The sequence below is a fragment of the Chelonoidis abingdonii genome, chromosome 2 (assembly GCF_003597395.2).
Source record: "Chelonoidis abingdonii isolate Lonesome George chromosome 2, CheloAbing_2.0, whole genome shotgun sequence".
Taxonomy (NCBI): Eukaryota; Metazoa; Chordata; order Testudines; family Testudinidae; genus Chelonoidis; species Chelonoidis abingdonii.
This window is the reverse complement of record NC_133770.1, coordinates 195,290,910-195,304,825: the sequence shown is the minus strand read 5'-3', so window position 1 is coordinate 195,304,825 and position 13,916 is coordinate 195,290,910. Positions and strand designations below refer to the sequence as shown.

General features: G+C 41.7%; 1 protein-coding gene across 2 annotated transcripts in view; it reads left to right on the top strand.

Annotated features, from left to right (window-relative positions):
• Positions 1–365: 365 nt before the first annotated feature.
• Positions 366–13,916, top strand: part of GALR1 (galanin receptor 1) — a 25,672-nt gene continuing 12,121 nt past the window's right edge. For both annotated transcript variants that reach the window (XM_075061957.1, XM_032773291.2), the window contains exons 1-2: positions 366–1,289; positions 9,229–9,294. In XM_075061957.1, the coding sequence (XP_074918058.1) occupies positions 591–1,289; positions 9,229–9,294 (765 nt within the window). In that variant the 5' untranslated portion in view covers positions 366–590. The remainder of the gene's footprint in view (positions 1,290–9,228; positions 9,295–13,916) is intronic.

The window sequence follows — 13,916 nt, the reverse complement described above, 5'->3', positions numbered from 1 at the left end:
TGGAAGCGCCCGGCCGGAGCCAGGTGGCTGGAGACTCGCGGGAGGCAGCCGGGGAGGAGCTGGTTGGAGAGGAGGTGGAGGGAGCAGGGAGGGCCGAGGGAGGCTGCTAAGCTCTCAGGGAGAGCTGAGGTCCCCGCACACTCGCCCAGCGCCGCTCTCCGGCTCTGCCCTTTGGTGGCACAGCGCTGGGGGGGACCCAAACCCCGCAGCCGTGGCGGAACTGCGAAGGAGACGGAGCTGGGCAGCGCCGCTGTGGACGCATTTTTCCACGCTGATCCCCCAGTAGCTCCCCTGTCAATCCCCCTCCGCAAATCCCTGAGGCGGATGCAGCCCCGGAGCCCCCATCACGCACTAGGCGCCGAGGCTGTGAGCAGCAGAGGCGAGACGCCACCCACCCGCCAGGCACCAGAAAGTTTCGCAGCTCCGTGAGCGTGGCGGCAAACTCCCCTGCATCCCCTTCTTCTGCTGGGCGCTTGGGGCTCCCTCGGTGCGTCTCTGGGGGCGAGGCGCGGGCCCCGGGTGCGGGACCAGGGCGCTGTTTGTTCTCCTCCGCCCGTCCCAGCTGTTGCTGGGGGGAAGCCGCAGCAGCCATGGAGCCCGAGACGATTGCGATCCTCTTCCTGAACCAGAGCGAAGGGCCCCCCTGGGGGGAATTCAACCTCTCGGGGCTCTCGGAGGAGGAGCAGGACCCCAAGCCCCTCTTCGGCATCGGCATCGAGAACTTCCTCACCCTGATCGTCTTCGGCGTGATCTTCGCCTTGGGGGTGCTGGGCAACTCGCTGGTGATCACGGTGCTGGCCAGGAGCAAGCCGGGCAAGCCCCGCAGCACCACCAACATCTTCATCCTCAACCTGAGCATCGCCGACCTGGCCTACCTGCTCTTCTGCATCCCCTTCCAGTCCACGGTCTACGTGCTGCCCACCTGGGTGCTGGGCGCCGTCATCTGCAAGTTCATCCACTACTTCTTCACCGTCTCCATGCTGGTCAGCATCTTCACCCTCTCCGCCATGTCGGTGGACCGCTACCTGGCCATCGTGCACTCTCGCCGCGCCTCCGTCCTGCGGGTCTCCCGCAACGCGCTGCTGGGCGTGGGGCTCATCTGGGCGCTCTCCATCGCCATGGCCTCGCCCGTCGCGCACCACCAGCGCCTCTTCCACCGGGACGCCAGCAACCAGACCTTTTGCTGGGAGCAGTGGCCCAACCCCCAGCACAAGAAGGTCTACGTGGTCTGCACCTTCGTCTTTGGCTACCTGCTGCCGCTGCTGCTCATCTCCTTCTGCTACGCCAAGGTGGGTGCGAGGGGAGGATGTCGGGGGTGCAGGGGACGGGTGTGCGGGGTGCAGCTACAAAGGCTATAGCTATAGGGGTGTAGGGATGGTAGTTACAGGGGCGTAGGTACAGGGCTAGTGAGAGTTTGGGGGTACAGTTACAGAGGTGGGGTGTAGACATAGGTTGTGTATGAGAGTTTGGGTTCCAATTACAGGGGTGGGGTTTAGCTGTAGGGTGTAGCTATAGGGTGTGTGTGTGTGTATGGGGTAGTTACAGGGATGGGATGCCGGTATCAAGTGTGTATGTGTGTACGGGGTATAGTTACAGGGGTGGGTGTACCTATAGACGTAAAGGTACAACGATGAGTGTGTAGAGGAAGGGGTAGAGGCATAGCTATAGGATAAGGCGGGGTATAGTGTGTTAGTATTTGCAAAAGTGCGGGTAGATGGGTGGGCTACATGGTTTGTATGTAGGTGCAGTAACAGGGCGCTAGAGTATGAGGGTTAGTTTTGGGATGCGTGCACGGGAAGAGGGTACAGAGGTAAGGACATGGGAGGTTGAAGTTTCGGTGAGTGAAAGGGAGTGGGGGTAGAATCGAGTGTGAATGGAGTTACACGGGTGGATGTATAGGCTAGGAATGTCCAGTTGTAAGGTGTTTCGGGGAACGTCACACCTGTGTGGGTCCGAGGGTGCGGCAGTAAATGGGGGAGGAGGTATAGTATAGGCGGTTGTGGGCGTATTCTCTGGTAGGTTTCATTTTTTTTAGAAAAAACTTCTTTTTAAAATCTCCATTTCAGCTGCGATAAACACTTTCTGTGTTTTCCTGTAGTTCTGGGTGATGAGCTCCGAACTGGGCAAAGTGCAATAGTGTGCAAAGTTGTTAACATATAAAAAAATCAAAATGCAACGATTTAAAACATACTGCACTTAAACAAAACCCAGCCACATTATTACTGAGGTCCTGATCTGTAGAATGCCTGTTCTACCACTTATTTCTTAACGTCCAGTTAAAAGACACTAAGAGCAACAGGCAGGCTGCCCGCTCGTTAGGGATCCTCATCCTGCATCAGCTGAAGTTAATGGGAGCTTTGCCGCTGACTTTAGGATCACGCCTTTTACTGCCAGAAAGCAATCACTTGATGATAAGCAAGTTTCTGATGAGAGGGGCTTAACTGTGACACACTTACTCTCCCCTCGTCTCCGCTCAGGCAATGATCAATTTTCTGTACCAGTGTTTTCTGCAACTTTGAAGGAAGCACCAATTTAGATTGCTGTTCTCCAGAATCTAGAACAGGTTGAATACAGTCCGACTGGACAATTCTTTAACTGAGATCTTGCAAACCTTTACTCGCTTCCTTAGTTCTTACTTACTACAGTAAATTGCATTGAAGTTAATAGTTCTGCTCATGTGAGTAAAGTCTGCTCTCTTGCTGAGGAATCAGTTCTTCCAAAGCAAACATGTTTTTGAGGGGGTTGTAGTGTATAATTTATATAGTTTGTGTATAAATTCATTAATTGTGATGTGGAAAAAAGGGCTGATGGGAAAACATGCATTTTAAAAAAAACTTTGTTCTTTGAATACAATCATATTTCAACGTTTCTTAATTACAGGGCAAAAACAACATTTAAAATGACAGAGGTGTCAAACTGGCAAAAAGGCAAAAAATTAAAATTAGTATCAGCCCTTAAAGATTTAGTTCTGTCTTCTCTGTGTGGTGGGTGGATTTCTGGTTGTCTGTAATAAGAGTTATTGTGTGGACTGAGGGGGAAGTAACCAATACCGTAGATTTGATCATCTCCATATTTAAATAAAGATATTAACAGATATTGAGCAAATATTAATGGATATGCTCAGAAGATGCCTTTTTTAAACATTATTTTTAATTAATAATTTTGTAGCCAAAAGAGCCTCATTCATAATATTGAGTAACAGCCTCTAAACCCTTGTTTTTTACATGAAAGAAGTTTTGTAAGTTAAACAAGTGTGAATGTTTTTTAAAATTATAAAATTTTACTTATGGAATTTAAAAAGAAAATTAAAAGGGTTTGTTTTGTTAAACTTTGCTGTAATATTAAAGTTAATATAAACACACCATTTTGATAACAAAAATAACTATTTACTATAAATATTGTGATTTTAAAAAAATCTTCAAATCTGAGTTCCTGAATGTCAAGTTTATGCCCAGAGCAAATCTTTTACAGTCAAGTTAAAATAGCCTGAAATAGGGGTTAACTACACTAATTAAATGTATGTTTAATTAACATTAAAATGTTATCACAGCCAGAAAATCAAGGCAATTCAAAGTTGCAGCTGAAACCTCATTCTTAATTCACTACCAAGCTGTCCTTGTTTTGGTTAAGATTTGAAGAGCTCTGAGATGACAGGTCTAATCCTGCTCCTGCTGAAGTCAACACTCATTTGTGACAGTGAGAACCGAGTAAACTCAGCCCTTTGCAGGAGGCACTTGGAATCTGTCTCCAACATAAGGGCTTACTCCTACTGTCATATAAGTCATTGACAAAACTCCACCCTTGGTATTTTGGTACATCCAGGTGAGCAGGGGGTGGGGTAGGTTAAGATTGGAATGGCAATAAATCAACTACAGAGTTTCAGCGTTAAATTTGTCAATGCCGTTGCTGCGATAGTATATGTCCAGCAAAGGAGTTGTCATGAAGCTCCATTCAGCAAGTTACCATAGAATTCTATTGGAATAAACACAACCAGAACATCTTGGCTTCCCAATACACACAGTGTGAATGGAAAGTTACTGTGTACTATAACAGGTACATCAATGGCAATATTTAGTTATAGAGCATATTACTAGGTCAGATCCTCAGCTAGTAGAAATCAATGAAGCTACATCAGTTTATATGGAGCTACACTGAATTACACCAGCTGAGGATCTGTGAAATAAAGATAAGGAAGCTTCAGTCTTCTCATAATATAGTTTAAGACAAAGGGAATGCAGTTCTCTGTTTGAATATATGGCATTTTCAGGACTGCTGTAAGGCAAGTTCTTGTTGTTTAATGCAAATTGTAATTTCCTTCATTTTTTATGTATTTAAATGGCAAGCTAGCTGTATTCCCTCTCTCTTAAATTGCATTATCAGAGAATTCACAACCTACTGGGAAGTACTAGCAAAAGGACAGCTCTTACTGAGAGACAACAACATCATTACAAATTACAGAAAAAATACTGAAACATGATGAGTATTTCTAAAATCTATCCTCCTGCAAGTGCAGAGAAAACCAGAGCTGGCATTCACATGTAATGAGATGTATAAGCCGTGATTAACTATTTAATAGTTCAGTAGTCAGTATTAAGTTAAGTGCATATTATTTGATGGATAGCTTGAAATGGCTCTTCAGTAAGTGTGATTTGTCATGAGATTACATATTTCTTTTATTATTTACATGTCATCTTATTGTACGTACTATTATGAGGTTACTATAGGATTACACATTAAAAAGTGCCAATTAAGGCCTAATGGCTCAAGCCTGCAAAGTGCCAAAGCTCATTTTGGGAGGTCCTGAGCGTCTTCAGTTCCCATTTACGAAGGAAGTCAAAAGTGACTAGTGATTTTGGGTGACTCAGTTTTTTGGTGCCCAAGCTGAAAAAGCTTAAAGCTATCCTCTGAAAACCTGGCCTCTTTCATGTTGGGCACCCAAAAATCATGGCACCCAGAAACTGAGGTAACTACATGTCATAGTATAATTCTCCGCTCTGAACATTAGCGTCCAAAAGATGGGGTACCAGCATGAATTCCTCTAAGCTTAATTACCAGCTTAGTACTTGTAGTGCTGCCACCAACCAGGAATTCCAGTGCCTGGTACACTCTGGTCCCCCCAAAACCTTGCCAAGACCTAGACCCTCTGGATCTTAACACAGGAAAGAAACACCCTTTCGCCCCACCGTTTGCTCCCCCAAAGCTTTCCCCTCCCTGGGTTACCCTGGAAGATCACGCGATTCAAACTCCTTGAATCACAAAACAGAGAGGAAAATTCACCTTCCTCCCTCCTTCTCTTTCCCCCTCCAGACTCTCCCTGAGAAGAGAAAGAATCCTAACACAGAGAGAAATTAACCTTCTCTCCCCCCTTCCGCTCCTTCTCCCACGCAATTTCCCTGGTGGATCCAGACCGAGTTCTCTGGGGTTTCACCCAGATAAAAAAACAAATCAGGTTGCTTAACAAGAAAAGCTTTTAATTAAAGAGAGAAAAACAGTAAAAAAATATATTTTGTAAATTTAAGTGGAATAGGTACAGGTTTTTCAGCTATAGACACTGGGAATACTCTCCAGCCTAAGTATACAAGTACAATTAAAATCCTTTCAGCAAAATACAAATTTGAACTCCTTCCAGCCAAATACACATTTGCAAATAAAGAAAACAAACATAAGCCTAACTCGCCTTATCTACCTAGTACTTACTATTTTAAACTTATAAGAGCCTGTATCGGAGAGATTGGAGAGAAACCTGGTTGCACGTCCGGTCATTCTCAGAACCCAGAGTGAACAACAACCAAAAACTAACAGCACACACAGAAACTTCCCTCCCTCAAGATTTGAAAGTATCCTGTCCCCTGATTGGTCCTCTGGTCAGGTGACAGCCAGGCTTACTGAACTTGTTAACCCTTTACAAGTCAAAAGAGATATAAAGTACTTCTGTTCTATTAACTCCTACTATCTGTTTATGACACTACAGTATTAGTCACTTTTGAAAATCTTGGTCATTGGCTTTGATGGGACTACTCATCTGGCAGGATATGACCCTAAATGATTATTGTCCATTTATCCATTTTGAATATTAATAACTGCCCTATTTTTTACTTTTGTCTTTAGAAATACTAAGAGAAACCTGGCTCCATTATGTACTAATATCCTAAACATTCTGAGCTGTAGACTGAAATCTTGTATCCCAAGTTTCAGCAGGAAGATGTTAATGGAAGAGGTAGAACCCAGACCCACCCATAAAAATAAAAACAAATAAAATCTGTAATAGTAGTGGTGATACAATGCTAAGTAGAATGGAATGAAAGGCTCTGCTGTAGTAATTGGAGTTGATCCCATTATCATAACTATGGCACTGCTGACAATGACATTTGAATGTAAATAAGATTTATATGGCAAATCGTGGTTCAGAATGGAATGTTTACATATATCAGCATACAGGTCATTATTATTAGACAATTACCTTGTGTAATCTACTCGGGGGCATTATTTTAAATGGATCTTTCCAGGAGCTACTAATAATGAAAGTGTAACCAATGAAATGGCTGTAAGTAGCAAGAAATCAAATATGCTTTAAAACTGTGCATTGTTTATACTTGTATGTTGTTTGATGGAAATATATATGCCAAAAGCAGCAGGGTCATTTAAACCGTGCTTTCTCTCTCTCTCTCGCTCTCTCTCCTCCAATATGATTTCAGGAGGAGAGGAGGGAAGAGAGAGAGAGAAAGGGAAGAGCCTGTTCCAGCATAAAGGAGACGTATGCATGGGTTACATTCCAGCAATTTATATGATGCATTTTTTTTTGGTAAAACAGTCAGTGATGGCTTTAAGACTCTTCTACCGCCATGGTCATAAAAGACCTGCAAAACCATGGGCTAATCAGGAGAATTTATTCCCCTTTCTTCTTTCCTGAGAGCAAAATATGATCTGAAAAAACAGGTACATGAAAGCTGGGAGCTTTAAAAGTTAAACATCAGGAATTGTTTTTCCAGATTTGAAGTCTTTTGACATATACATTCTTGTTAGAAAAGAGTATGGAGTACTTTTTCAGCTAAGTGAGTAGGGATTTAGTTGTGTGAGTCAGCTATCTTCTCCAGTCTGCTTAAAAAAAATAAAAAGTGACCCTTCACTTCAGCTAGCTTTCCGAGCACAGATGGAGTATTAAATCTTGGTACCAGATTCACTTGGATGCATTCTTCATGTTACAGGTTTTTCCCCTAAAAGTGCTGCAGTGGTACCAGCAGGTACAAATGCAGAAGTAGATGTCTTAAAAACTACTTGGGGTCAAATCCTGACTGGCATCTGGAAAACAACATAATAGACCCCACCAAGCCCATATTTAGTGTATGCTGTAAGATTGGTTTTCACTTTTCTCTCACTTGCTCTTACTATCTTCCACAGTCAGCCATACATACACCACTCACTGCTCTTATCCCCTCATCCAGCTCCTACTCGTAACTTGCTAGAAACTGCTTATTCTGTATATTACTCTGGCAGAAGCAGCCAGGATTTTCTTTTCCCTCCCTTTGCCCAGGTGGGAGGAGGGAAGCAGGAGTCAGGAGAAGCAAGATCATTGCCCCAGGTTCTCTGCAAGAATGCAGAAGTTCTTCTCATGGAAGTCAGGGAAAAAGGCTGTTCTTGCCCTCTGGTCTCCTTACCATTGAGGTGGAGAGGTATGGGGGTTCAGCCAAGGCCACACTCAGTAAAGGTCAATTTATGTGTCCCTCTCATCCTCTTTGTGGGTCCAAGCTTGTTTACTGACAGTCTGAGTCATGTCAGGAAGATGCAGAAGAATGGAGATTGAGATGTACAAAAAAAAAATGCAGGATTGAGTTGTTGGTATGTATATACTGCTGAACTAATACACTTCTAAAGTATTTAACCGTTATAATACTTTTAGCCTTGGATTTACATAAAAGTTGTGTTTAATTGATTTTTTTCAGGTCTCAGGCAGTCTTTTAAAAGTGGAACATCTTTCCTCTTCCCCCATAAGTGACCATCGTCATTCAGAACTATATCCTTTTTCTTTTTAACTCATTAGATACATTTTTCAGAATGTATGATTAGTAGTGGATCAGATCTGTGATCCATCTTATCTAATGTCCTGTCTCTGAAAGTGACCAGAACCAGGTGGTACAGAATAAGGGGCAAAAGACACCATGATAGGTAGATATAGGATAATCTGTCCCCAGGGAAGTCTCTTTCTAACCTCTAAATTGAGATTGGTTTATAAACCCTGAAGCATGTGGTTTTCTATCCCTTCTAAAACTCTATAGAAGTATGTACTGTTATGACTTGGGATAGTCTTGTTATCCATATAAATGCCCAATCCCTCCTTTTGATTTTGCTAAATTCTTGGTCTTCATGACATTCGGTGGCAATGAGTTCCATAGTCTAATTGCCTATTTGAATTTGCCACTTTTCCATTTTACTGAATGTTTCTTTTTTTGTATTAAACAGTCTACTTCTCCATAAACATTTGCACGGCAATTTATTTTTCTTCAGATCCCCGCCTACAAATACTCTTAATTTCAGATTGAATGATGGTTGCAGCCAAAATATATTCCTGCTACACTACCCAAAAATCTTGTGCGCAGACTATCAAGGTTTCGAAGCTGCTCTTCAATGACAAATCAATTCTGTTGCCAGAATAAAAAACTGACCTACTATAGTTACATGGCAAGTCTTGCATAAAGTTCATATTTCACTTGTGACATGTTTTTGTATAAATTAATTAAAAAACATTTTTAGGTTCCTTTTTCAAAGTCAGACAGCTCCAAGGGGTGATTATATTAACCAAATATCCAGCTGATGAATGCAAATTACGCAGAAGACTAAAGAAAGCTATGGTTCAAAATATAATTTTTTTTTTATTTTATGTGCAGAGAAGATCATCCTAAATTCACAAACATAGGCATTCTTATGGAAACAAAATGATTGCCAGTTACAAATTACTGTAGAACAGGTTTATGTTTATTGGCAGATTGGGTTCACTGCCATGCAAATTTGTTATGTGATGCCTCTGTTTTTTTAGATTAGAATTAAATAACTTATGTGCTTCATATTTGTTGATTCCCAGAGGTGCAGATTAGATATTACAGCATACACTTTTGAAATGTGTAGACTGGATACATCAACATTTGCAAGCAATATTGGACAGCATAGTTTTGAAAAATATGTTCTTTAATTTTAAAAGCAGTTTAATTTGCCCCTTGCATTTGTCTTTTTCAGGTTCTTAATCATCTGCATAAAAAGCTGAGAAACATGTCAAAGAAGTCAGAAGCATCCAAGAAGAAGGTAGATTGCTTTCCTTACCAGGCATGCTAACTTCTCAATGTAATGTTGATTGTTACCAAAGGTGTAACATAGAGATGGACTTGAATCTAAATACACCTGAACATTGAGCGTTTAAAATCCAAACCTCAAACCAGATTTGAATTTTTCATTTGGCCCCTAGTATCTACAGTGGGCTAGATCTTTATGCCTTGAACTTTTGAGGATGTGAAAACCAGAGCCAATCCCTGTGACTCAGACATATTTCTAGTATAAAAGTACTTTTCAGTTCTCCTGTATGTTTTCCCTTTCTTGTGAATTTTTTCTGGTAATGTAATTTTTGATATAATACAAAGAATTTCTGGTTTTTAAGATAAAACTTCTAAATAAGGTTTATTGTACTTCCTGATCCTCTTTTAAAACTTTGCCATCCACGAAAACTTTTCTTATTCTTTGCTGTTCCGGGCTTAAATTAAACACCCACTACTAAGACTGCAAATAGGATTTGGAAAAGCCCTTTAAATCACATAGCTAATATTGTTCTTTATGACTGTATAAAAGGGTCTGAATTATAGTGAATTTATCTGGTAATACAGCACACTTTTATTGATATCAGCAGAATTTTATTGATTTGTACCAGCTGAGGACCTGGCTCATTATTTGCAAATATTTCAAAATTTTACAAAAATTTCTTTGCTCTGTCTTGCCCTTCCTATCTCCTACTACTACCCTTAGAAACAGACTTGGGAGAGGTGTCCTTTTGGTGTCCACTCCTCTTCACAAACGTTTTATTTTTTAAACAGAGGGACTGATCCTCAGCTGTGAAAATTGTCAGATACAGTGACATGCTCTATGACAGTGGTTCTCAAAGTGTGGGTCGGGACCCCAAAGTGGGTCACAATCCAATTTTAAAGGGGTCACCAGGGCTGGCTTAGTCTTGCTGGAGCCCAGGGCCGAAGCCCGAGCCTGGGGCTGAAACCAAAGCCCGAGAGCTTGAGCCCTGGGCAGCGGGGCTCAGGTTACAGGTCTCCTGCCTAGGGCTGAAGCCCAAGGGCTTTGGCCCCTCCACCCAGGCAGCAGTGCTTGGGCGGGCGGGCTCAGACTTTGCCCCCCTCTTGGGGTTGTGCAGTAATTTTTGTTGTCAGAGGGGGTCATGGTGCAATGAAGTATGAGAACCCCTGCTCTACAACAATTTACACCAGTTGAGGATCTGACCCAGAGACTATAGATTGCCTGAATCCTGTTCACTACCTACTCTAGAATCAAACACATGGGTTATTTCACACTAGTTGCTAAATTTATCCGTAACATAATCCCACTGTAGCCAGTGTAGTTACACAAGAGATGGATCTGGCTTTAGGCTTGAAGGAACTCATTTAGGGCACAATGGGAGAGTGTGTGCAGGGGTACGACAAGTCTAGGATAGAGTGCTGTGGAGTATGACTGGTGGGAAGATCACTAAATAGAATCATAGAAGTGTAGACTGGAAGGGACCTCAGTAGGTCATCCAGTCCAATTCCCTGCACTCAAGGCAGGACTAAGCAATAACTAGACTAGTGGTTTTCAACTTGTGGTCTGTGGACCCCTGGGAGTCTGCAGACTAGGTCTAAGGGATCTGTGAAAGGTTGTCATTACCATAGAACGGTAGTTTTCAACATGTGGGCTACTGACCTCTGGGGAGGTCAGTAGACTATGTCTAAGGTTTCAAAAGGGGTCTACCATTTATTAGGCATCCACAAATGAAAAAAGGTTGAAAACCACAGAACTAGACCATAATCTGTTCTTAAAAACCTCCAGTGATGGAGATTCTACAACCTTCCTAAACAATTTGTTCCAGTGCTTAACTATCCTGACAGGAAGTTTTTCCTAATGTTCATCTAAACATTTCTTACTACAATTTAAGCCCATTGCTTCTTGTCCTTTACTCAGAGGTTAAGGAGAACCATTTTTCACCCTCCTCTTTGTAATAACCTTTTAGGAAAACTTGTTATGTTCCTCATCAATCTTCTCTTCTCCAGACTAACAAACCCAATTTTTTCAATCTTCCTTCGTAGGTCAAATTTTTTTAGACCTTTAATCATTTTGTTTGCTTTCCTCGGGACTTTCTCCAGTTTGTCCACATCTTTCCTGAAGTCTGGTGTCCAGAATTGGATACAGTACTCCAGTTGAGGTCTTATCAGCGTGAAGTAGAGTGGAAAAATTACTTCTTGTGTTTTGCTTACAACACTCCTACTGGGGTTTGCTTTTTTTGCAGCAGTGTTACGCTATTGACTCATATGTACCTTGTGATCCACTGTAAACCCCAGATCCCTTTCCACAGTACTCCTTTCTAGGCAGTCATTTCCCATTTTGTATGTGTGCAATTGATTGTTCCTTCCTAAATGGAGTACTTCGCATCTGTCCTTATTGAATGTCATTCTGTTTACTTCAGACCAGTTTTCCAGTTTGTCTTGATCACTTTGAATTTTAATCCTATTCTCTAAAGTATTTGCAATCCCTCCCATCTTGGTATAATCTGAAAACTTTATAAATGTATTCTCTATGCCATTCTCTAAATCATTTGAGAAGATATTGAACGGAACTGGACCCAAGACCTATCCCTGCAGGACTGCACTCGATAGTCCCTTCCACGTTGGCTGTGACTCATTTATAACTACCCTCTGGGAACCAATTATGCACCCACTTTATAGTAGTATCAGAGAGGTAGCCGTGTTAGTCTGGATCTGTAAAAGCAGCAAAGAATCCTGTGGCACCTTATAGACTAACAGACATTTACAGATTACGTTTACGTTTACCAGATGCATCTGACGAAGTGGGTATTCACCCACAAAAGCTCATGCTCCAAAATGTCTGTTAGTCTATAAGGTGCCACAGGATTCTTTGCTACTTTATAGTAGCTCCTTCTAGGCTGTATTTCCCTAGTTGGTTTATGAGGTGTCATGTGAGACATTATCAAAAGCCTTACTAAAGTCTAGGTATACCACATCAACCGCTTCTCCCTATCCACAAGGCTTGTTACCCTGTCAAAGAAAGTGATTAGGTTGGTTATATGTGATTTGGCCTTGACAAATTCATGTTGGTTGTTACTTAACACCTTATTATTTTCTAGGTGTTTACAGACTGATTTCTTGATAATTTGCTGTATTATATTACTGGTCTGTAATTCCCTGGGATGTCCTTATTACTCTTTTTTATAGATTGGCATTATATTTTCCCTCTTCAAGTCCTCTGGAATCTCTCCTGTCTTCCTTGAGTTTTCAAAGATAATCTCCAATGACTCAGATATCTCCTATGTCAGCTCCTTGAGTATTCTAGGATGTATTTCATCCGGAGTTGCCAACTTGAGGACATCTAACTTGTATAAGTAAATTTTAACTTGTTTTTCCCTATTGTAGCATCAGAATCTACCTCATTTCCAAAGGCATTCACTATGTCGGATGTCTGATTGCTACTAACCTTTTTGGTGAAAACTAAAACAAAAAAAGGCATTTACTACTTTTGCCATTTCCACATTTTATATTGTTGTCTTTCCCCCCTCATTGAGTAATGGGCCTTCCCTGTCCTTGGTCTTCCTTTTGCTTCTAAGGTATTTGTAAAATGTTTTCTTGTTACCCTTCGTGTCTCTAGTAAGTTAATCTCATTTTCTCTGTTTGTCCCTACATGCTTGTGTTGGTTTTTTAATAGTCATCCTTCATAACTTGACCCGGTTTCCACTTTTTACAGGATTCTTTTTTGAGTTTCAGATCATTGAAGATCTTATGTTTCTTCTGATTTCCCCCAGCTACTCTGTCATCACTTGTGGATGTGAAGGAGTTTTCCTTTTGACATGGGAAGGTTCATCTTTAGCAGAACATCTGCTCTGTTGATTAGGTGACCCTGATGTGGAATCTACTGAATGGTTTCCTGGAGCTTTTTTATCTCCTAAGGCAATGGATATTATTTGATGGATTGGGCCCATTGAAATAAGAATGTAGGTGTGGATGATTGTGTTAGTGAGGTTAAGAGTGAAGGTGACTGAATGGCATTGAAGTTGTACTGCTATGCAGGGAAGCTACTTAGAGGCAGAGCTGGATACGTTTCCTATACCAGCCAAATGCTGTTTGCAGCTAAAGGGGATTAAATCTAATGCTAACATTTCTCTTGAGTGAGAACTAATTAGCACAATCTCCAATGCAGAAAATTTTTATCCATTGTCACTGAAATGGGAATGATTTTCATGAGCAGTCCAACCTTCTCTTAAGGAGATGAGATTGATTTTTTACCAGCCTGAGCTAAAAATCTATTGTTCAGAGTAAGTGGCTGCCCTAGTCATTACAGGTAAATAGAACCCAAATTCAAGAACCTAGCAAAATGTCTAGGCCTTATGTACACTGATGTGTACCGTTTCATGTCTCTGTGTTATAACATAGTTTAGTGTTGCTTGAGTAGATGGGACTAGGCTCTATGCCCAGGGATATAAGATAGCTCTGTAACATGGTTTGACTACACAGGCAAGATCAAATCATGTTGTAAAAGTGACAAGACCCTGTCATAGCTTCCTACTCAGATTTGAACCTTAGCGTTCATAAACTGAGAAGCTAGCATGAACCCTTCTAAGCTTAATTACCAGCTTAGATTTGATCTCGCTGCCACCAGCCAAGTGATTT